Consider the following 22,180-nt stretch of genomic DNA (forward strand, 5'->3'; position numbering starts at 1 on the left):
TACATCAGTAATAATACACTAATAGCAATATAATAACACACAAATGATTCAGTCTGTTTGTGTAAGGAATACTGTTCCTTTTGATGCTCTAAGTACAGTAAATGCAATGAAATGTAGATTGTATATAAAGATCTGACAGTTCCTTAGCCTAGCCCTGCTAGACCCATGTTCTGAAGGCACAAGGGTCTAGGGACACTCGACAGGGAGGGAGGCGGGCTAAAAGGTTGTCTATCAAATCACTCTGCAGCAATTGGGTAGGTATACAACCAATCAACGCAACGAATAGGCTCCTAGAGCGCTGGAAATCAGAGGATGCGGTAGTTCGGTGAAGCCTTATTTATACAGTCAATGGGTGAAGCTCAAGTATATTACAGACATGTTAACAGAAAAATTATTCAGAGTCGGTGCTAATGGAGCTCAACGACTGTTGTCATTTTTGTTGTCGACCCTGGCAGAGAATTAAATTCGTTGCCGTGGGTTGTCTAGCGCGGCTAGGCTAGTTGTTTCCGGTTGCTTCTGTCAGAATCGTCACGCCTGATGGATGCGGGTATTTGGCTTTTTGGTTTTCACTCCTAACTCCTGAGGGGAAAAAAAAATTGCATTCTTTTTCTGGTAAATGCTGCTGTTTGATGCTCCACAGGTGACACACAGCAGGGTTTAGATTATTCCTCTAAGAATAGCTCAGACAATCTGGCAGAGGAGTGATTGAAAAGCAAACAATGCAGCAGCATCGACCGTGGTTTGATTGTCTCAGAACCTTGGCTGATGTCTTTCTCCATCCCTCTGTCCTTGTGGTTCTTGTCTGTATGTGTACTGTCACATTCTAATAAAAGGTTTAATGGTTAAAAAAACAGCATGCTTACTGCAAGTTTTTCATCACCGTGACCAATGATTTTCACACAGTAGTCAAGTGATCCATTGTTAATATAAAATACTGATTATAGCCACTTTCAGTAACATTTTGATGCAACTTTTCCTTTTACAAATGTAACAGATTTGAGGACTTCTTCCAGCACTGGCATCGGTACCTTTAAATATTAATCTTGGCTCGGGGGATGAAAACTATAGAGAGAAAGTAAGAGAAACAGTGGGTAGGAGGGCTTCACAAGCCACAAGACTTGTATTTTCACAGCTGCCACGAGCTCGGACCTCCACAGAACTCTTCCAACACATACTGACTTACACACACACACACACGCTTCATATATAGGGCTAAAGCCGTACTGTAGAGATCTTTGGTCACGCAGCACTCAGCACAAAGGGAGGTGGTCTAACATGGCAGTATGTTTACCAGGGTAATCGGGCCGCTTTGCTGATTTAGGTGAGACCAGCGGATCGATTTCTCCAACCAGGAAAGAAAAGCTCGGGAGCAGGAAATGATGAAGCAGATTCCTCCGCATAAGAACGCAATCAAAGTGCACACAGTGAAAGCTCACCATGAACCCATAAATCTGACTGTAATTCCAGAGGAGCCCTCTGTGTTTAGAAAAACTGACACATTTTTCTGAAGAACCCGACGAGCAATGAGAGGGAAATGGAACGCTTTCAAATATTTTGGGTCCGGGATGGAGAGGAGAGGAAGAAAAAGTGAGAGCGAAAAGAAGACAGAGAAAAGAAGAAAGAGGGAGAGTGAGAGATCTGATTTCCACTAGGGAAACTTGGCCATTGTGCAGCAGCATTTCTGAGGTTTATGGGAATCAGGGGCTGTAGTCCCAAAGGCGCTCTTAATTTTTAACACAGAGCTCTCTGTTTAAATGCTTCCAGCTGCCCGACAACACACTGATTCCCTGATTAAGCAATGGACAAACAAAGGAGGGGAGAAAAGAGGAGATTGTGCAATATCACAAAAGTGTGCTGAAAACCCTGAAAAAAGTGCATCCCTCTCTCTCTGACACCCGCTGCTCTCCATTTTCCTCCACTTCTGCAAAACAGAAATGGCTCCAGCAAAGCCAGAGACTTTTTCTATCTCCTCCCATTCTCTTTCTCTCCCTCCTCCTCCATGCATCATTCCCCTATCCCTCCCCCTTTTGTCTGTTCCCCAGAGGTGGGAAAACAGTCTGGATTCATTAACTGCAGCTCTGTCTGTCTCAAACTATGCTATAAAAAACAACACAGCATAATTGAAAAAACAGAACCAGCTGCCTTTTTCGGTTACCCTTCGCCTCTCTAAACAACTTATTTTTTCGTGTTTACTCGTTTGTCTCTGTGCTCCCTGTTGGTCTAAGAAAAACAAGTGCATGTCTAGATAACGTATTTTAAATATATGTGTCTAAATGGAGCAAGGTTTTTACTCTGACAACTACATCTGGGAGTAGAAGCGAGGGGGCACGCGTCTCCACAGGCAGTACTATACCACTTTAATGGAACCAGTTTTGGCTTTGATACCACTGAAGTGTCAGTTTTAAATGTTTGACTGTAGCTTTGAAGCCAGGAGTGAATAGCACAATAAAAATCACTCTAAATGTGGTTCTGTTTGGATCTACCACGGCCACAGAAAGGAACTGAGGAGCTGAGGGACTAAAATGTAGACTAAAGACTAAAAACGCGTGAGGAAGGAGAGGGGAGGAAAGAGAGGGAAGCTTATAGCCGACCAAAGTGTTGAATGGAAAGAAGATTTGAAAATGTGCTGACTGGCTTGCCTTTTAATGGCACATGACCTCTTAAGGAGATTTCAGGCCCAGTGTCTGTCCTAAGCAGCACACTGTAGCTCGTTGTGCAGAACTAGCAGGTACTGTGGCTCCTACAGTACAAGCCGGGAAGGGAGGCTTAGTGACAGCTCTGGGATCAGCCCTCCTGTGCATAGTGTGAAGCATCGATGCCTGCTTTCTAGTGTAGCTAAACCTCTGTCAGTTTTATTTCTCGATTTCCAATAGGAGCAACTCTCAGTAGCCGTGGTGATCTTGCGCCTCTTCCTGCTGGTAGTGACAGATAACGTACATTGTTTTTGGACATTTCCACCTCAGCTATAAGGGCCTACACACCCAAAAGTTGGTTGTTTTCCCACTGGAAGTAGACACAGCACAGTTTAGAATGAATAATGCACAGCCAGCTTGATTAGAAAATGGTTTACGGAACCAAGAGTGCCGAGAAACGCAATTAAACAAAACAACAAATGCTTAAAAGGCATTATGCATGCACCGCAAACTGCATTTTTTATTCAGTTTTCATTAGGATTTTTGTATTACTGACCAGTAAATGAATATTGCACATTGGGTGGAATGTGCAGATGCTCCCTTAGTTCCAGGAACCCAAATACATATTTATTTAGTTCAGAAAGTTAAACAGTTTTAGACACGCTATCGGCATGTCTCTAAAAGTGTCACTCCAAAGGTACAACACTTTGAGACTGAAATATCGCCACAGCTATTGGATGCAGAGAAATAAAGTTCAATGCTGACATTTATGGCACTCAGAGGATGAATCCTACAGATGTATACTGCATGATCTCCTGCTTTTTCCTATGGCTAAGCATGAAGCTGAACATATAATAGGCATAGTCATGTCCCCTCAGGATGCAGATATTGCAAATGTTTTGCTCTAAGGCCAAAAAACTGTGCGTAAAGCTAAATAGCTAATTGTTTTGCACACTTAACATTGATGTGGACTCTTCGTCATGTTTTAATTATGCTCGGGCAGATTCTGTTTGTGAGACTAGTGGTGTTATTCATTTCTACATTCATGGCTCTCGCATTACCACTGTTGTATATTCAATTGTGATTTGGGGAGACTGGTATAATTAGCAACAAACAAGCGCTGTCAAATATAGAATGAGAGTAAGTATATGTTTCATGTAATTTGGGAGTAGAAAGAGAAAAAAAAGGAAAGAGTCAAAGGGAATGTGATGAAAGTGAGAGAGTGAGAGTGCAAAGGGGGGTGGAGACACATCTGGACAACTCATCTGTGGCATTCTGAGGTCATGAGTCACTCAAACCACACGTGCATCATTTCCTGTATGTTCACGCCTGCCATTGGTTGTCGCTGGCTCCTTCCATGTTGACAGTAAGCATAAACCTGCTCCTCCTATTCTGTCACACTCGCACGCCAGCAGCCTGTCCAGAAGATCAACTCTGCCGTCTGGGCAGCGGTTCCAAATTATGGTCTGGAACAGATGAGAAGAATCGGTTTTGCTGTTTTGTGTATGTCTTTGCCTTGGTGTTGTTTGGGGTCCTCTGGCCGGTCAAAGCGTGTATCTATAAAATATGTGTCTAAGTCATTATGGATGTAAAGATTTACGCTTCTTTACAAGGCAAATCCAGCACCTGTTTGCATCACTGCACTTTCTACAAATCAGTCATGCTAAGAAAAAACCAGGGTTTCATTTTCTTTGTGACTATCATTTGTCTCATTCACAGTTAAAATGCCTTCAAGCGGCATCCCTGTGCTTTTTCAATCCTCACAATTATACAAATACCGGCATGGAAAACCGTAACATGGTCACTAGGATACAGAAAAAAAGCAGTATCCTTCAATTGCTTCCTTATTGCAGCAATACACTTCTAATCCCTCGTCATATGTCATCCACTTCCTGTCCTTGCTCCTCGACGGAGCCAGTTCTCCATTTTGTCGCCGTGTGGGCGTGCACACATGTGTTTATCCGTATGTCTGCATACAAGCACCGTAGAGTGCGTGGGTGTGCATGTGTGTGAAGGACAGGCGTGTAGAGCCCAGCTGAAGCTACTGGAATTTCCTGCAAATTCTTCTGGTCCTTAAATTGGCTCAAATCAGCTTAAATGAGTTGTGAGCCACTGAGTTTGTGGTTTCAGCTGGATGAATACAGCAACAGTGAGAATTCTCTTTTTTTTCCTAAATTGCCCTGATTAAAATGACTATGCACAAACACATTTTATAGCTAATAAGAAGGCTCTACTGTATAGCAATGTGGCACTTTTTCTGCAGTTTTGAGATGATGTCTGTTTTGCTGTTTTACCTGCATCAGACTGGCTGATGAAGGCACGTTCACTGCTGTGTGTTATTGTGGCTTCATCCACACAGTAAGACACATCAGACTGTATTTTCCTTTCATTACTGCGAGGGACACCAAAACACCTCATTGTTTCCTGGTCTGACCTTGTCTGATACCATCTGGTTCAGAACAAAAATGTTTTCAAATGGCAGCTACACCGCATTGTGCGTGCATGTGGAAGACAGAGCTTTATGACTGTCATCATTGGGCCTTTTGATTTTCATGATGGTCTGAACCGAGTAAGGCATTTCTGTCATGTTAATGCATCCTTTAGTCACATGGAGAAGGGATGTGAACAGAGACAAGACGCCGCACATTGAGCAGATGTTTGTTCACAATAGTTGTACGCAAGTTTAAAAGAGTAGAGGAATGAAACTGTGCTATGCAATGCCATACACTTACAATATTTTAGCATTATTTTATGTGTTGTGTAGACGTTCAATCATGAATGTGCTCTCTTTCTCATCTTCCATTCCAACTCAATCAGCTGACTTTTCCACTTTTTCAACCAATCCAATTTTGCTACAACCTCTAGGAGCAAATCTTTTCGTTTCTGCCGAATTCTAAAACAGCTCCTTCCTCTGCTTCTGTCAGCCGTCATTCCATCATCAGGTCACCTCCAGTCGACCATCAGAACCAACATTCACGAGTCTTTTCACTGAACTCATCAGAAGTCCCGTTTCCCATCTCATTCATCCAGATCTTCAATGTTGTTCTTCATTCCTTCTTCGGGGTGTTTCCTGTTCAGCTCATGCCAAGATAACCCCCTTTAAAAATGACAGTGTCACCGTGGAGTTTAAACCAGTGCATGCACTATATCATGGCTTGCAGATATGAGCTCACTTTTAGCCCCTTTTCATGTTCAGAAACAACATATACGATATTAATAAAGCATTTGATTTCACTTTTATTTACCATTATGCCTAATAAGAAGAATATGAATGAGAAAAAAGAGAAAATTGATGGTAAATGTGCAGTGAACCTTTCAGCATAAGACAGAAGTAATACTGCACTTTATTGCTGATTGAAAATGTGTTCAATAAAAAAACGAATGTATTTTTTGCTTTGCAAAGACAAGAAGGAAAACCAAACCTTTATAAATATGGTTCTATGTATTATGTCTTTATGTCATTATATATTATTGCTGCTTCTGACCAGGAAAACGAAAAATGAGTATTGAATCACCTTCACGCATGAATCGCACGTCATTATCAGCTCAATTTTACACATAATCCACGATGGTGAAGAAAGAGAAGAAAAGCATGGCAATATATATATATATATGTATATATATATATATATATATATATATATATATATATATATATATATATATATATTGTTAATATTCTTTCACAAATCATGTTTCCTGGTCTAACCACCAACACACTTCTTCAGCTTCCCCTGCTGTGCACACCACAGTATGCCACATAAATGCATTGAATTAGCTTTAAGCCTCTCTCTCATTTTAATCTCTCCTGATCAGAGTGGACTTCCTGGATTGCAGGGAGAAGCTGGAGATGATGCTGCAGAGAAAATGCAAACACAAGGACTAAGTGCGAGAAATTCAATGTTATTTTGATTCAAGGCAAAATCCTTGATTAATATTTACAGATAAGTCTGACAATGCAGATAATTATAATCCACCTGCCAGCCAATTTGAAAAAACACAGCGTGATGAGCCGTCCCTGCTGGCTCTCGGAAGACAAGGTTGTTGTTTTTGCGGTTTCTTTTTCTTCTGACTCACAGAAGACAAGCTGCCTGAAACCTGGCCAGGGCATGACTGGGAATACACGGCTTGTAGCAAAGGAGCGATGATGGGGAGAAAGAGGAAGTGGGATGTGGGGTGCTTTTGACCTGCAGCTTGTCCACATTCAGAAACATGCGAGTAGACACATTTACATTCAGTCACACTCCTTAGATCTCTGTTGTTTGTCTTTTAGTTTCATTTTTACAGGACAGAAAAACAACCTCGTGTTTTCTTAAGCGAAACTTAAGTCATGGAAAAGCCCAGCTGCTTTTAATGTGTTGTTGTAATATCTGTGAGTCACCGGCTGTGCAGGACACAGAGGAGCACACAGAGTCTCAGGACAGGCCTGTTTGGAAGGAATTGATCCTCAGCTTCAGCTTTGGCTACATTTCTAGACATGTTTCATCAACCTGTTTATCCTTTGACTGGAAGTTATTTAACCCCTAAATGTGCACATTTCCCCCCTTCTATTTCCTTTAAGTAGCTTTGAGGTTTTAAAATGTTTTTGTAATGAGCGACCCTGCTGGGACACTGCTTGTTATGAGGGTAAAAATGGCCGCAGGTGTACATTAACACACATCAGACTAAGAAGTCAAATCATAATCTAAAAAGGAACTGTGGATGGATGCTCCTTCCCCTGTCTGGCAGGTGGGAAAGCACATGTGAATGAAAGTGACTTAAATTTTTGATGAGTTTGACGATTGTCACACAGGACTCCAATTGTATTTACCTCCAGACAGCAACATCCACCTGCTGCAGCAGCAGTGGGGTAAATGGATTCCTACTGTGTCCTCTTTTTCTGCATATTTCTCACATTTTCGGTGTGCATCACATCAATGCTTAATTTCAATCAGGCAGACATGCATAATGGAGTATTTTTCTTGGGGAATAGCTGTAGAAAAAGTGAAATTTGAAGCCACAGAAGAAGTCCAATCACCTTTGCTGGAGTGGAGGCCAGATCTTTGTTTGCCACAGGATCCAAAATGAAATAATTCAGTGCAAAAAATCCTGACTGGCTCGACGTGTCGCTGTGTGACTATAGGGGGTGTACAGTGTGTCGGTGTACCAAATTAATTATATTCGCAATGGAATTCACCTTATATGTGGCATTTGGTATAACATTTCAGCCTTGTTCCACACTGATGCAACTTCTTCTGTGTGGAGAACTGGACTGTATACTCTGGCTTGTGCAGATCACACTCTGCTGAGCAAGTGCTACGGATTACTCAAAGCCATTAAAATCATTAGGGTGCGATTGGTAAATCTAGCAACAAAATCCGCTGTGGTGTACTTACGGTGCAGGCTGAGGGAAATGTTGATGATTTTCTCCTCAGTGAAGCTCTTCAGATTGGGGATCAAGGCACATTTGAGGTGTGTGGACGAGGGCGAGTCTCCCACGTGGATCCAGCACACAGTTTCTTGGGCGTAAAGGAAGTCCATGGCTGTGGTTTGCTTGGTGCTGGTAGACAACAGACTGTGCACTGTGTTGCTGCTCAGGGAGGTGGCTTGGATGTTCTGAGAATTGGCGATCAGCAGGACAGTCGGACGGTCTACTGGATCTGGCAACGCAACGTGGACAAACAGTAAACAGGAGGAACAGGGACAGAACGTCCATCCAGGCTCGGACAACCTGCTGCACATTTAATCCTGCTGATGTCTGACAGCACTCACCATTCTTGGCCTTGCAGGAGCGGTTGTCTGGCTGGGACAAGTAGCCCTCCACACAGGAACAGGTGTAGGAGCCTTCAGTGTTAGTACAGGACTGACTGCAGGTCCCATACACACTGCACTCATCAAAGTCTGAAACACAGAAGCCACAGATGGTCTCATTACTCAGTTACAACATAAAATAACTCATTTCAGCTCAGAAATTGGAGGACGAACAAAAAGAGGACGAAGTAAAAATATAAAAACTGTCCACAGATGGTATATAAAATGCAGAATATTATTCACTTTCGCTCTCGCCAAGTTTGTTTTTGTCACATTGGCTTCATAATTAATTAAAGGTGTGTTTTGTTTTTTTTTGCCTTGTTGCCAAAATAACCACTACATCATTGGGCTTTGACTGCCCCTCCTCTATGACCTCCATGGTCATTCAGATCTCAGTTGTTTTGCAGGAAATACTCGCACACACACACTCACAGGTCCCCTCAACTGCCCACTGTGTACTCTACACTTGGTTTAGCTTCCCAAAAACATGAGTAAACATTGGTTAAGCTTTGTATGGGGTCAAACGATGTGTTTGTCACTGATACAAAAAAAAAAAAACACAAATCCAGTGGTGTCCTCATTGTGTAGTTGCTGGAAAGCAGGATTTGCGGCAATATTTTTATTTTAGAAGTGAAGAATTTAAAAAGAAGATGAATCATTGTCAGTTTTTGTGTGTGACTTGATGATTACAGTCAGCACATATTAAACCACAGGCATCACCCAGCAGCAGTGGGTGGCTGTTGCTTATAGAAACTCACCTTTGCATGTCTTTCCGTCCGGGCTGATCTCATAGCCGCTCTTACAGTAACAAGCAGGTCCGACTGGAGTCACCGCACAGTGTTCCTGGCAGCCCATGAGTGAGCAGTTGGATATATACTCTAAAGGGAAACACAGGGGAGAAGGGAGAGTGATGAATGAATGAAGGAAAATGAATGAATGAAAGCGAGAGCAAAGCGACTGGTTTTTATTAATGTTTTTTCTTGTCACTTGCAGCATAGCGGCTCTAATCAGAGGCGGATGTGTAATAATTGTGTAATAATTCATTGAACATCTCACTGTAAACCCACAGATTATACTGTGATCATTCAGCCTTTATTCCTCTCGCTGAAGGCAGAGCACAGAGCTTACGGCATGCCGGCACATATCACACACAGGTGCTACTGAAGCCGCTATTGTGCACTTTCTTTTTCGCAGGGCGCTTAACTGCATCAATACTTGATGTGTGTTGCTACATTTTTTAACTTCCCTCTCTGAGGCCTCCTCCTGACAGAGAGGAACATAATAATTAATAAGAATAAACTATTTATTGCAAGCACACTTTCACGGAAACTGAAAAACAGAACAGACAAGAGACGTGTGAATGTGGCGTGGGTCCCCGAAAACATAAATAATCACCAAATAAATTCAAATGGACCATTTATGAGTGTGAAGAGTTTAGGAACTTAAGCCTTTCAGCAACAAGATTATATGGTTAAAACGATAGTTATTAAATGAATTAAAAGCAAACACAAAAAAACACAACCGGAACATTTAGATTTGGGAGAAGGATGCTAGTACAGAACATGCAGCGACTTTTTGATTTTCTCCATCTTTGCCCAAGACTGGAATTTTTCAAAGCTTTAACAAGATGTTTGTGTCTAAACCTCTCAGCTTAAAGACTCTCAGTGTGGTTCCACTCTTGACAGTTATGAATATAAAGTAGTTTTCAGGACCATTCAATTAATGAATTCACATCTGAGGACAGGAATCTTCAGATGCGATCGTGTTGTGGACAATTACAGCTGGTCAAGTTAATGCATTTCACCTTGAAGTGAAAGTGAAAATCAAGATTTTTAGCATACAGTGAATCAGAAACACTATACAGGCTTCACAGATAAGATTTCATAAACAACAAACCTATGGAACCAATCCTGCAACTCTGTATAATAAAAATTACATTCCTATACATGTAAGAGAAAGCTTCTGGTTTGAAAAAGCAGCAAAGTCAATTTAAAGGGTGAGACAGACGAGGATGTTGTTTGGGCGAAAATATAACTATTTCACAACATGTTTGAAGCTTCTCTTTTGTTTTTTCTGGAATACCAGGGTGATGAGTCTTGCCTCATTTAATATATGATTAGTTGGCTAAAAAGGAGCTCCGGTTAAGCAATAGAATAAATGTCAAAGCTATGTTGATTTCACAAGGAACTGTGATACATGACAAACAGAACTGTTTCCTTCTTCAGGGTTATTCTTTTCAAAATTAGTTTCTGGTTCCAGCATGTGTGCCTAAATTATTTTGGGCTAAAGAGTTTATTTTTCTGCGCATTTTAAAAGAGGCAACGGTGTAAAGTTTGAAGCAGGAATGGATTATTTTCAAGGAAGAAATCTTTAAATGTGTAAATTTGATACAGAGAGAGATGGAAAAGTCTAATTACTGAGTGAAAAGGCACTTTAACACCCCAAAGCACCACTCTAATATTAACAAAGCAACTGTGATTAAAATCAAAAACAGACCTCAATAGAAAGCACAGAGGTTCAAAATGTTGAGCTTAAAAGTAATTTGCAAAAAATGCACTTACCCATTAAAATCATTTACAATTCAAAAATATAAATAAAGTCATTCTTAAATCCTTGTTGTGGATTAAAATTATTATGGATAGAATGGTTTTCTGTAATTCATGGCCCACCAAGAAAACCAGGCAACAAAATATAGTTGAAAAAATCAAGTAAATGCATAGTTCAGTACAACTGGTAAAATGATACTAGTCATTGTAGTGTTTGATGAATTCAAAACCCAAAGAACATTTAACACATTTCAGTCATTTGTCTAGTCTGGTTGTCTTCAGCTCATCTCACTTGTAGTCATTTTAATTATTCATTCATGGATGCCATCCTTTCAAGGTTCTACGTGATGTTCAGGTGGATTCTTCTCTGAAGTAAAATCTGTAATATATCCTGTGAATGAGGGCCCACAGACATAGTAGAAATCTGCAAATACTTCTGCCCTGCACTCAAAATCAATACCTCCCTGCTAACCCCTGCTATCTCCAAGGCTACATACACATCAAATATTGAAGGGCACTAAGATAACACGCTACAATCACACCTTCCAGTCAGCTGACCGACAGCATGATGGAAATATCAGCGGAGTTTTCGACTTTGCACTGCACATCCTGCGAGATATAAATCAAGACACGGTGAGTCATAGTCAAACACACACAGCCATGTCAAGCCAGGCTGAGATCTATCACTCACAAGTGATTCACTTTGCCCAGAAACACTGTCAGACTGTTCACACTAACAGAACACCTCTGGGGAGAGAGGAGCAGCATCGAGAATCTCTTCTTCAAGGCGCCGCACTTTTGAAGATAAAACGCACAGCTCCGGCGCTGTACTGTACATATTTTCCCACTACTGACCAAATAAATTTCCTAAATCAATAATAAAGTGAAACTTTCAAAGAGCTGTAAGTGCTGAGCAAGAGAAACACAAGGAAACTCTACAGATCAGCAGATTTCTTCACTTTGTGCATTTTTAGCTGCTATCTCGGACTCCTTCACGAGCTGCTCTTTATGTGAACATCAGACGAGTTGCTCCACAGAACCGCTGCCCCGCTGCCAACCTCCATGCAATTCAGGGAATACACAAGTCTTCCTGCTGTACTCCCGAGGCTTGCTGAGACAACCACAGTTCAAATTACAGACATGCCCGGAATTTTCCAAAACAAGTCTGAGCACCAAACAACTGAGATGGGTTTAGAAAGCCAACATGGGCAACAATGTAAACAACTTACCGTGACACACACCGCAAAACATTTATTTTGGAGCGAATTAAACGACCAGAACGGCACTATTTTGGTTCAGAACACAAACCACCCGTATTAATCAGATGACCCTCAGCTGGAACGTTTCACCCCTCAGACGACGGAAGATGTCACGAGAGGATATCTATGTTTCATAAACACGCCGCCGCACTTCAGCTCATTCCAAATCTAACCCTCAAAACCAAGTCTCAGACCTAAAATAATTGGTCAGCCATGTGGGTACCACACGCTTTTCCCATGAGAGCAGCTGCATCCCCCACAAACACACACATACTATACAGAAGTCTTGCCAGCCTGAGAGCGCATGAAAAATTAATGTCCTTTCCAATACCTCTCACCATGTTTCTTCAATAAATATTTCATTTCTGCTCATTTTTTTTAACTGAGGGTGCAGTGGGGGAAATAAAGTCTAGAAAGAAAAGGTGGCTAACTCAGAAAAGGAACAGAAGAAAAGTCTCGTGGGACAGCAAGGCCATGGTCAAGTGTCTAATGGTGATTCTGAGCTTTGGAGTAAATAACTAAATCCTCTGTTTAATTCAGTAAGCACTGGATTCTGCAAAAGCCGAATTTGTTATGTGTCAAGCAAAATAAAAATCGAATATCAAGGCTACTGAAACCTGCTGCACAGTCGACATTAATCATACAGGGAGTGTAATGCCTACTGGGTTCAGCCAACAGATATTCACGTCTTTTGCACGATTGAGTTTCATATTGTCTCACTGAGGGCAGCCTGGTCAGCACATTCTTTTAAAAGGTATTAGATTCTCTAGACTCATCAGAAATGGCTTCCTCATTTCATGTATAGCAATTTTCACTTCCTTTATTGAAACGGAGCGATTCGATGACACCGTCTTGTCTCACAAATACAGAATGCCAAATATACAGTCAGCTGTGGCACAATATAGCTGAGGAAGAAAAAAAAAAACACGCACAGAAGGCAGCACAATCCAGCATTAAAGACGGTGATGTGGTGAATCAGTGTGTTGCTTCATTGATGTTTCACCGTGTGCAGATTTTAGTTCTAATAAGTTGGCAACATAAAAAGGCAATGGAAATCCGGTCACACTCCCTTCCTCTTTTTGTGCCACGCAGATGGAATGTATCAGCACAGGACTTGCATTATTCACCTGACAGTCTCCACTGTTCAGACGATATCTCAGAAACGCATTCGTCCCCACAGACTGATGCCGTGCATGAAGTCATACCTCTGCAGTGTGGGCCCTCGTCCCAGCCGTCGGTACAGTCCGGGGCCCCGTTGCACAGTTTGCTCATGTGGATGCACAGCTCAGTTCCTCCACACTGGTACTCATTGGGAGGACACCGCGACACAGTGCTGAGTGGGCCTGAGGAAACACAACAAACACAAGCATGGGCTGATGGACAAGATAAGGGCAAAGCGTGAAGCCGAGTTGTTGTTGTTAAAACCAGCCAAGTCTGAGCTATTTCCTGGAGCTAATTTATTACATAAATTACTGAATGTCAGATGGGATTCTACATACATCAAGTTCCATCACCTGAAAACATTACCTTGAAAGATTATTCTGGTTCTGCTATCGTTTTAGTGAAATCATTCCAAATCAAAACAACTATCTACACCTGTGCCAATTAAATAAATGAAATTAAAGGCTGCAGATGATCCTGTGTATTTGATTGAAGTAAAAAGAAAAAAAGGCCTTTCTAAAAAGGTTTAGCCGATGCTAAAGAAGTCGGTGAGTGCCTTTGTCAGCTAAAGGCAACAATATTTTTTTTCCTGTATGGCTTTCTAATAAGAACCTCTCACAGCAGGCAACCCCAGTGCATTGTCACACCAAAATGGATACCAAAACTGCACTGCGTCACCTCACCTGTGAACACACCTCCAGCTGTGCCGCTACACACACTCTGCTGCAGGCAGCTTTGTCTGGAGGCACGAAGGCAGACACGGTGCAGCACCATGTATCCATTATTTCCTGAGAATAATTTCACCCTGGGATCTTTTGTCATGTGCTTTCTCCCTTTATCTCTGCCATCCATTTTGTCTCGACTATAAACTGTTCAGTAAAGCAGAAATGCTTTAAAAATCCATCTTTATAGAGCTCTGCCCTTTCAATCTGCCCGCCGATGGCAGATTTTGTGACAGACCTGGGCACTTTGTCTGGCTGACAATATATTTGTCAGACTGAGGCAGCACAGAAACATTTCTCTGCCATCTCCCCCAGTCAGGGCACATCAGGCCATTGATTCCTTAATATCTGTGGACAGCACCACTGCTGTGGGTTTCATCACAAACCATCACACTTCCAGTGACAAGACAGAGCAAACCTGCAGTGAATGTGAAGCAAACAATATGTATATTCATAAACTTAAAACAGGAGAGATGAGGACTTTCAACTTAGTGAGGCTTATTAACTAGAATAATGTAGACAGCGTTGTCACCATCGACTCTCAGCGTGTCACATTCAACACATGAAACAGAGCAAATATTACCACTGGGAAGACGGTGGTGCAGAGTCAAGGTGTTTCTTCACAGTTAGCTGCAGACCACTTTGTGAAATAATGTGCAAGTTTATAAAGAATTTCTCCATCATTTTCTTTATCCAGTATAAAAGATTTCAGCAGATTTCTCTGTATCTTCATTTTTACTCCCTAAAAGTCTGTCTTTGAATTGGCCTCAGAATTGCAGAATCAGTCAGTGGGTGTGCAACAAATCAAATAACTAATGGCCCACATCACATCATGACTTTTGAGTCACAGATCAGATCTTTTTTTGGATCAGCAAAATCAAAAAGAGCATAAAACAGGCGCTTATAACTACTCTGTATCTTGTCACTGCAGCTCTGCTTCGAGATTTGTGGAGTTATTCCTTGCCAAAGCATTTTCAGCACTGTTTGATTATCTGTTAGCAGGATAACTGCAAAGCTACCAGGCAAACATTTTATGAAACTTAGTTGGAAAGTGGAGCATGGCCAATCAAATTTTTTGATTCAGATCCAGATCACTTTCTTGAAAGTTGCTAGATAAGGCATTGGCATCGGCATTGGCCTTGGCGGAAGAGTGTGCTCTCCAAGTGCACTTCTGCTTACTTTAAACAGCGGTAGTAAAACAGTATTTTGCATTATCATTGTTAAACTTTGCTCTTAATCCACAGTTCACATGCATGCCGAACCAGGGGTGGGGAACCGTGCGGATCACGGATCAACTATGGTCCATTACACCGCTATTGGTCGGGATCTACTTAAAACCATTCCTGTGTAATCACTACCTGCCAGCTGACCACTCATCAGGAAAATACTCTACAGAAAGCAAATGGACAGGGATTATGTGCTCAAACACACTCTGCACGCCCCCAGCTAACATCAGAGGATCTTACTGCACTGTTACGAAATATAACGAGAAGCTTCAGATACAGAGCAAAGGCCACTTATTAATTACTAAGCCAACTGTGGACTCTTGACTCTTGCCTGATAACTGATAATGAAACCATGTACATTTGCTTTGCGGTAACTCGTGTTGTAATGTCAGTAAAAACAGGAACCCCTGGACGCTGCATCATGTCTTCTTTTTATGCTACGTCTGCAGTCACATTTTTGTCAAACCAGAATGTTCTCCTCAAGAGTCTCTTCTATTTTGCAGATGTTAAAATGAAGTCATTTGTTCAAGAAAAACAGGTATGCTTGTCAGCCTCTGCTCCCATCTTTTCCCAGTGATAACTGTCTTTCCGTTCTCATCCTCATCATGGATTTACATTCATCTTTCCAGCTTGCCAACTGAACAGGCAAAACCACAAGGCAGACATCCAAAGAACCACGGCAGCAAAAGATGGCCACTGGAGAAAACTAGCAGGAACTACAAACATAACCATTATCCTGACTTGGACCAACCAAATCACTACCTTCACTACATCTGCAGCGCATACACACACAAGCATCCCAGAAGCAAAACAGCAACAATAGGCACACCAGCGCACTGGCATGTAGGCCTGGTATAGTAGTCTGTGCTAAGAGAGGACTTTAGAATTTCTGGGAAAGAAAATACGTTCATCTTGGATGAATATGAAACTAAAACTACTACTCCTCTAAGACGCTAAATTTATGCAGCTTTAACTGGATACAGAAGTGAATATACTGCTAAAATCCTTTGCAAAGCACAGAGGGCTTTTCTGCTTGACCTTATTACTGAACTCTTTTTCTTGGATGAAGTTTCCTGCCTTGTGACTCTGACCAGACTTTTATCCACTGACTAATGACTCAGAACAACCTCTGTCCAACCGGTCTATGCAGGCTCACAACTTACAGCAGTATTTCCAAACTGCTGTCACCAAATTTCAAAGCAATAATTCACAACATTAACCACAGCGATTGTTGTCACAGCATTTATTATTCATTTTAATCACAGCAGCATAATTATAGCTCTGAATCGAGTGCAGGGGCTTGTTTGTTGGATATTTATCTGTTCCAAACACGATAATTGCATTGTATGTTTGCATTCGAAATGTGGTAGGCAGTGGGATGCTTCTGTTAAAGAAATTGCTCGGCATGCCTTTCCAAGACTTATATGAGAAAATCAAGGCCGCTCCCACATCTGTGAGCTCACCGTGAATCTGAGGCCAGGATGAAATTAGCTTAGCATAAAGTGAGGAAACAGCCAAAGTCAAACTATCGGCTTAGAAGGACCACTAAAGCTCACATGTTGCATGTTTATTTATTTCACCTACAAAACTGTAAAAAAGATGATGTTTCACAGAAAGTTACTTCTGCAAATATTTCTTGGTGACCGGTTGCCTGGCAACCTTGTATAGACAGGAAAACTTGCCATCTAACTCTGAGCAAGAGGGGAAAGAAGCATATATGTCCACAATGTCAACTGTCTAAATTAAATTAGAGGAAAAATGAATGACTTGTCTGTTTCTTGTATGTTTTCATTAAGTGACAGAAAAGATTCATTGGTTTTTCTCATTTGCTTGATGCTTGAACTTTGAATCTGAACCCTCTCATAGCTCATCTTTCTCTGCATCTGTGGAAAGTCAAAGTGCTGGCTGTCCTTCCTCCTCCTCATCACTCTCTTTCCTTCTTTATCTCCTCCCATGATTTTTCCTTCAACATCTGCTGACCCATTTACTGTAAACGTATGAAAGGGAGGGTAACGTGTGGAAAATGAACACAATAAGAAGCAAAATGACAGACAAAAAGGAGAGGGGAGACCATGTGAAACACCTCATCCACAAGAAGTGGACAGAAGCCCCACAAGGCTTCATTCTTGTGTGAGCTGGCAGCAGCCTGAGGTGCCACAGTGGAAAAAGCATCGCTAATTTGAATTAAACAAGGTCTTTTGTTGAACATTCCTCCACTGTGAGCGAGCCAGGTTAGCAGGCTCGAACCTTTATTTGTTTAAGAAGCTTCTATTTGCTCTGGTCTCGTTGACAACTCCTCTGAAGGATCCACCACAGGCTGACTGGTACAGCGTCAGCTATTCTGTAGCTTAATTATGGTGCCCAAGGAAAATGATGTATCTTGGTTACTCCATCATTGACTCATACAAGCTATCCTTGTGATAGTGCCAGTGGTTGAGAACTGGGGCTGAAAATTTGACTATTCTTTTCCTACAGAGAACCAGAGGTTGTTCCAAGGTTTCCTTTTTTTCTTTTACAGTCGTCACAGAGACGTCAGCAGATACCAGGATTGATTTCACTTCTTCCATAGGTCTGTGAGATTCAAAAATTATTTCTGAGAACTACAAGCTTCCACCTTACTTTGAATCTAAAATTGCACTGAAATAAAGAGCTTCATATGGCCACCTTTTTTTAAATTTCTATATAAGGAAGCAGTGCTAACACCTGATGGATGCTTTTCTACACATGGCAGAGTCACATTTAGAGCCAAACAAAGCCTTTCTTCTCTAAGCATCTATCAAAACAAGATTGCTACATGCAGGATTTCAAACACCTTGTACGAATGGAGTCTTTAAGCCGCTACACACACACGGGTAGATCACATGCACTTTTTCAGTCCAAGCGAGTGAGGTCAGAGGGGGTGGCGGTGGTGGGATGGGGGACAAGAGAACTAAGGCCATTGTTTGGATCATACAAATCGGCTGTGGCCCCCTACAAAGCAGGCTGAGCCTCAGTGTTGTAAGCAGCATCACGTGCGAAGCCTGATGAGAACCGTGGCACTGCCACATGGAAGGAGAGTGAAGGGCAACAGCGAGAGCCACGGGGCACAGGGGCAAAGTGATGAAAGGCGAGCTGGCACTTTCAAATTACCTGCTGGTTTAGGATTAATATTTCAAGACACAGCCTTCTTAGTTTTGCATCTATTGGGAGCTCTCACAAACGTGTGTTTTTTCTTTCACAACAACATTTTTGTGGAGTTATTCATCTTGGAAACTGTCTCTCCGTGTGCGTTTCCTCTCCAGTAGTAGGGCAGAGGCCCAGCTGACTGAGAAGGAGTCAAGATCTGGATCAGGCTGTCCCAGAGCCCAAAGCTTGTTAGGCTGTGGGGATTTTCCATTCACTAGTTCATGCTTTCCCCTCCATATGCTAGTCAACACAAAGCTTATTCAACCAACAACAAACACACAAATAAATAGCAACACGCTGCCAGAGTTACCGCAAAAACATAAAAGGGACTTTATGGGAGCCAGAATGATGCCAACTGTGGAGAGCAACGAGCCTCCCCAGGTTTATTTTAAATACTGCACAAGATTCAGTAGATGGAACTATGGTAGATAAACACCTGCATATCCACATACAGGCTATTCATATATAATATTTATAGAAGAATAAATCTGCATTGGCAAGAATTACATAAGTGCAACTAATCCTGCTACTGCTCCCAGACAATAACTGTCACATATAGATAAATATTTTAGATCCATAAACTGTGTTGCACTGCCTCCTAAACACATTGTAACACTAGTTTTTTTTTCTGACCACTTGTGTCCTCACAGACCGACTGGCCCTTTCTGCGACGCTCTTGGCCCACATGACACATTCTTGGACGAAGCACCCAAATCCTGACCAAGCAGCCCCGAGGCACCCCTTGACCTCCCCCTTTCGGCCTGCCCTGCCAAAGCAACAAAAACTCAAAACAGCTAGGACACAGCAGCGAAAACAAGACGCAGCAACACCACAGCTCCACCAACACCGTAAGAGGACACGGGGGTTAACATGGGAGTTTGTGTTTTGATGTCGCTCCTCAGCGCAGGGCTGTCAGAAACATCATGGGCAGCAAAAGAGCAGACACAGCATCAGCGAGCAGCAGAATGCTGAGGGGGGAACAATAGCTGCACTTCACCATTGTTTATTTCTGACAGCTATCCTATAAACACTTCACTCTGCAGGTGAAAACAACACATTAACCTGCCAGCAGAACGGCACCTGTGGGCGCCTCACAAATACTACAATGGGACTGTTTTCAGTTACCTGCGTTTCCTTCGTCCGAGCAACCACTTCTCTGTACAACACACAAAATATACAGCATAAATGTCATTCCTTCCAATGGTCTCTGGCTCTGAACCCCAGACTGCACGCCCTCTCTGCACTCTGCACTTGATGGTTGGATCTTTGCTCTTTTGCTCAATCCTTTCCTTCCAAGATATCAACACCACGTTTTCGTTCCTTCTTGGGGGGCTTCTGGGGTGGCTGGCAGCGTGACAAGCAAAGCAGGAAGGCTAAATCTAGCTCTTGAAAGCACAACAAACTGAGCCTTCTCCAAACACACCAGCACCACTGCTCTTTGGGGCAGAGCAACCACTAAGCAAACAGTTCTATCAGCAAAGTAAATTGCAAGATTCATACTGGACAACGCTGCCCGATAAACAGACGGAGCTGCAGCTGGTTATGAAAGAGGAAAAGTAAAAGATTGCACACAAAACGCAAATCAGTGGCGAAATTTCACAAAGTTATGTCATTCGCCAGCAACCCACACACCTGCTTCCTAAGCTTTAAAAGGAGAGGGAACAAAAGTTTTAATAACACACCTCAGACAGACTCTCTGTCTGCCTCCCTCTTTCTCTTACCGAGTTGAAAGAAGAAAAACAGACCTCTTGCTTTGTGAGTAAGGTTCTTATAGAGCGACTCTCTATCTGAGATTGAGTGGATTTATAATCTCATTCATTTACTTCTTATTTCCTCACAATGGACTCAAAACTGTCAAGTTCAGTTCAAATGTTTCCTGTAAAGATCAGAGAAAAAGACACATATTATTGACCCAAGACTGACTTCATACTTAAAAGGTATTTTAAGCATTTCTTAAACCAGAACACAAAGCGGTTAGACAAAATACCCCATGAGTCCTAATGCCCTGAGCAGCAAGTCTCCAGCTCGAATCCCAGCCATTGCAGTGCTGCATGCCACTTCCTTACTTTCACCTCCTCCATCTCCTTTCTTTCTCCGCTGCCCCTATCAATAAAGGCCCCAAAAACTAATATTTAACAAAGACAAAGTAGCAGACTAACTTTAATCATCACAAATTAACCAAGCCCCTCTCCAGACAATCATTTTCATTTGTTACGTAGAGCAATAGACAATGAATTCAAAGGACAGACTACTAATTACCGCGCAGAGAAACAGCTATGCAAATGAAAGGAAATGCCCAGGGGGGGTCTGAGAGGAGGATGAGAGTAATTGTCATCATAAGAGCCAAGAAACCAGAGGAGACAACAACCGCTGACGGAGACAAGCTGTGTGTTCAATAATGCACTCTCGCATACAGGATCCAGGCATTTATTACTGCCACTAATCAGACACAGGTGCTTTAATGCAACAGTGAGAAGCCACGAGGCAGAGCCAGGTGCACAGCATCTGTGAGTCTATGTCTTCGAGACAATCCCCCAACTGATCACATTGTTATTATTCATGTGCTCCTTTCTACTCATGCATCAAAACCCTGCTGTATCATTTTCTTTTTTGTCCCTGGCTTGTTCCAGCCTTCCCCTAAGGGTGCCTCTGGCCTGCCCCGCCCCCTTCTGTGGAGAGCCCTGCTGAGATTACATAATGGTCTTTTTAAAATTTAAACCCCTGACACGCTTTTCTTGGCTGAACACAGTCTGGGGCTCTCTTGTCCTGCTTCAGGGGCCAGCTTTGCCCTCTCTACTGCCCCGGCCTCAACTCCTCATCTAAAAATGTCCAACTGGTAGCCACACCACACCCTTAAATAGAGCACATATATACAGAATATACATTCCAAAGATGTGGAGACAAAGCTACACGACTCCGTTGTGCACAAAGACGCGAGCACCACGGTGCAGAAAAATGGCAGCGAGTGCTCCAGACTCATAAGTTAAAATCTGCAACAGAAGGCAGTTTGTTTGTCAAAACTCTGAGGAGCGCTACAAGGATGAGTCTCCACAGACAACAGTGAAAGATGGTGGAGGTTCTTTCCTGTTTGGGCTGCATTTAAGTGAATGGGGATTTGAATTGGAATTAGCGGTTTCAACAATGCTGAGACATACAAGCAGATTCTCATCAGGGAGGCATCTGATGGGTCCCACAATCATTCTACAGAATTAGGCCAAATTACAGCAGTCACAAAGAACAGTCTACAACAACTAGAAGAACAAGGAGCCCTGCAGCAGGTGGTGTGTCCCCACAGAGCCCTCATCTCAAAGCAATGGAGTCACTCTATAATTACATGAAGAAAACGAGACAGCGTTAACTCCAGAAAGTTTGTACAAGTGTAACTGGTTGCACAGTTTTAAGGCAAAGGAAGATCACACCAAATAATGATATGCTTTAGGTTTTCCTCTATTTACCACGCTTTTTTCCACACGGTACTGTGACTGAACATAAGTTTTATGTAGTTGTTTTACATATCATGTCTATGCAACATGTTGTTTCTGCACAGGCTGCATCTGTAGTAACTCATTGTGGGATTGTCTTTTGTGACACATAAATGTGGCACTGTTGAAAATACAGAAAGATGACTGCTTTATTTTCTCTACAGCCTAGTTGGATTCGTAGAATGGATACAATTTT

General features: G+C 42.2%; 1 protein-coding gene across 3 annotated transcripts in view; it reads right to left on the minus strand.

Moving 5' to 3' along the window:
- The window catches only part of LOC110960676 (low-density lipoprotein receptor-related protein 1-like), a 96,080-nt gene that overhangs the window by 53,016 nt on the left and 20,884 nt on the right, over positions 1-22,180 (minus strand). For all 3 annotated transcript variants that reach the window (XM_022208023.2, XM_022208021.2, XM_022208020.2), the window contains 4 exons: positions 13,434-13,571; positions 9,182-9,301; positions 8,385-8,513; positions 8,009-8,272 (listed from right to left, as the gene is read on the minus strand). In XM_022208023.2, the coding sequence (XP_022063715.2) occupies positions 8,009-8,272; positions 8,385-8,513; positions 9,182-9,301; positions 13,434-13,571 (651 nt within the window). The remainder of the gene's footprint in view (positions 1-8,008; positions 8,273-8,384; positions 8,514-9,181; positions 9,302-13,433; positions 13,572-22,180) is intronic.

Source organism: Acanthochromis polyacanthus, chromosome 5 (assembly GCF_021347895.1).
Source record: "Acanthochromis polyacanthus isolate Apoly-LR-REF ecotype Palm Island chromosome 5, KAUST_Apoly_ChrSc, whole genome shotgun sequence".
Classification (NCBI taxonomy): Eukaryota; Metazoa; Chordata; class Actinopteri; family Pomacentridae; genus Acanthochromis; species Acanthochromis polyacanthus.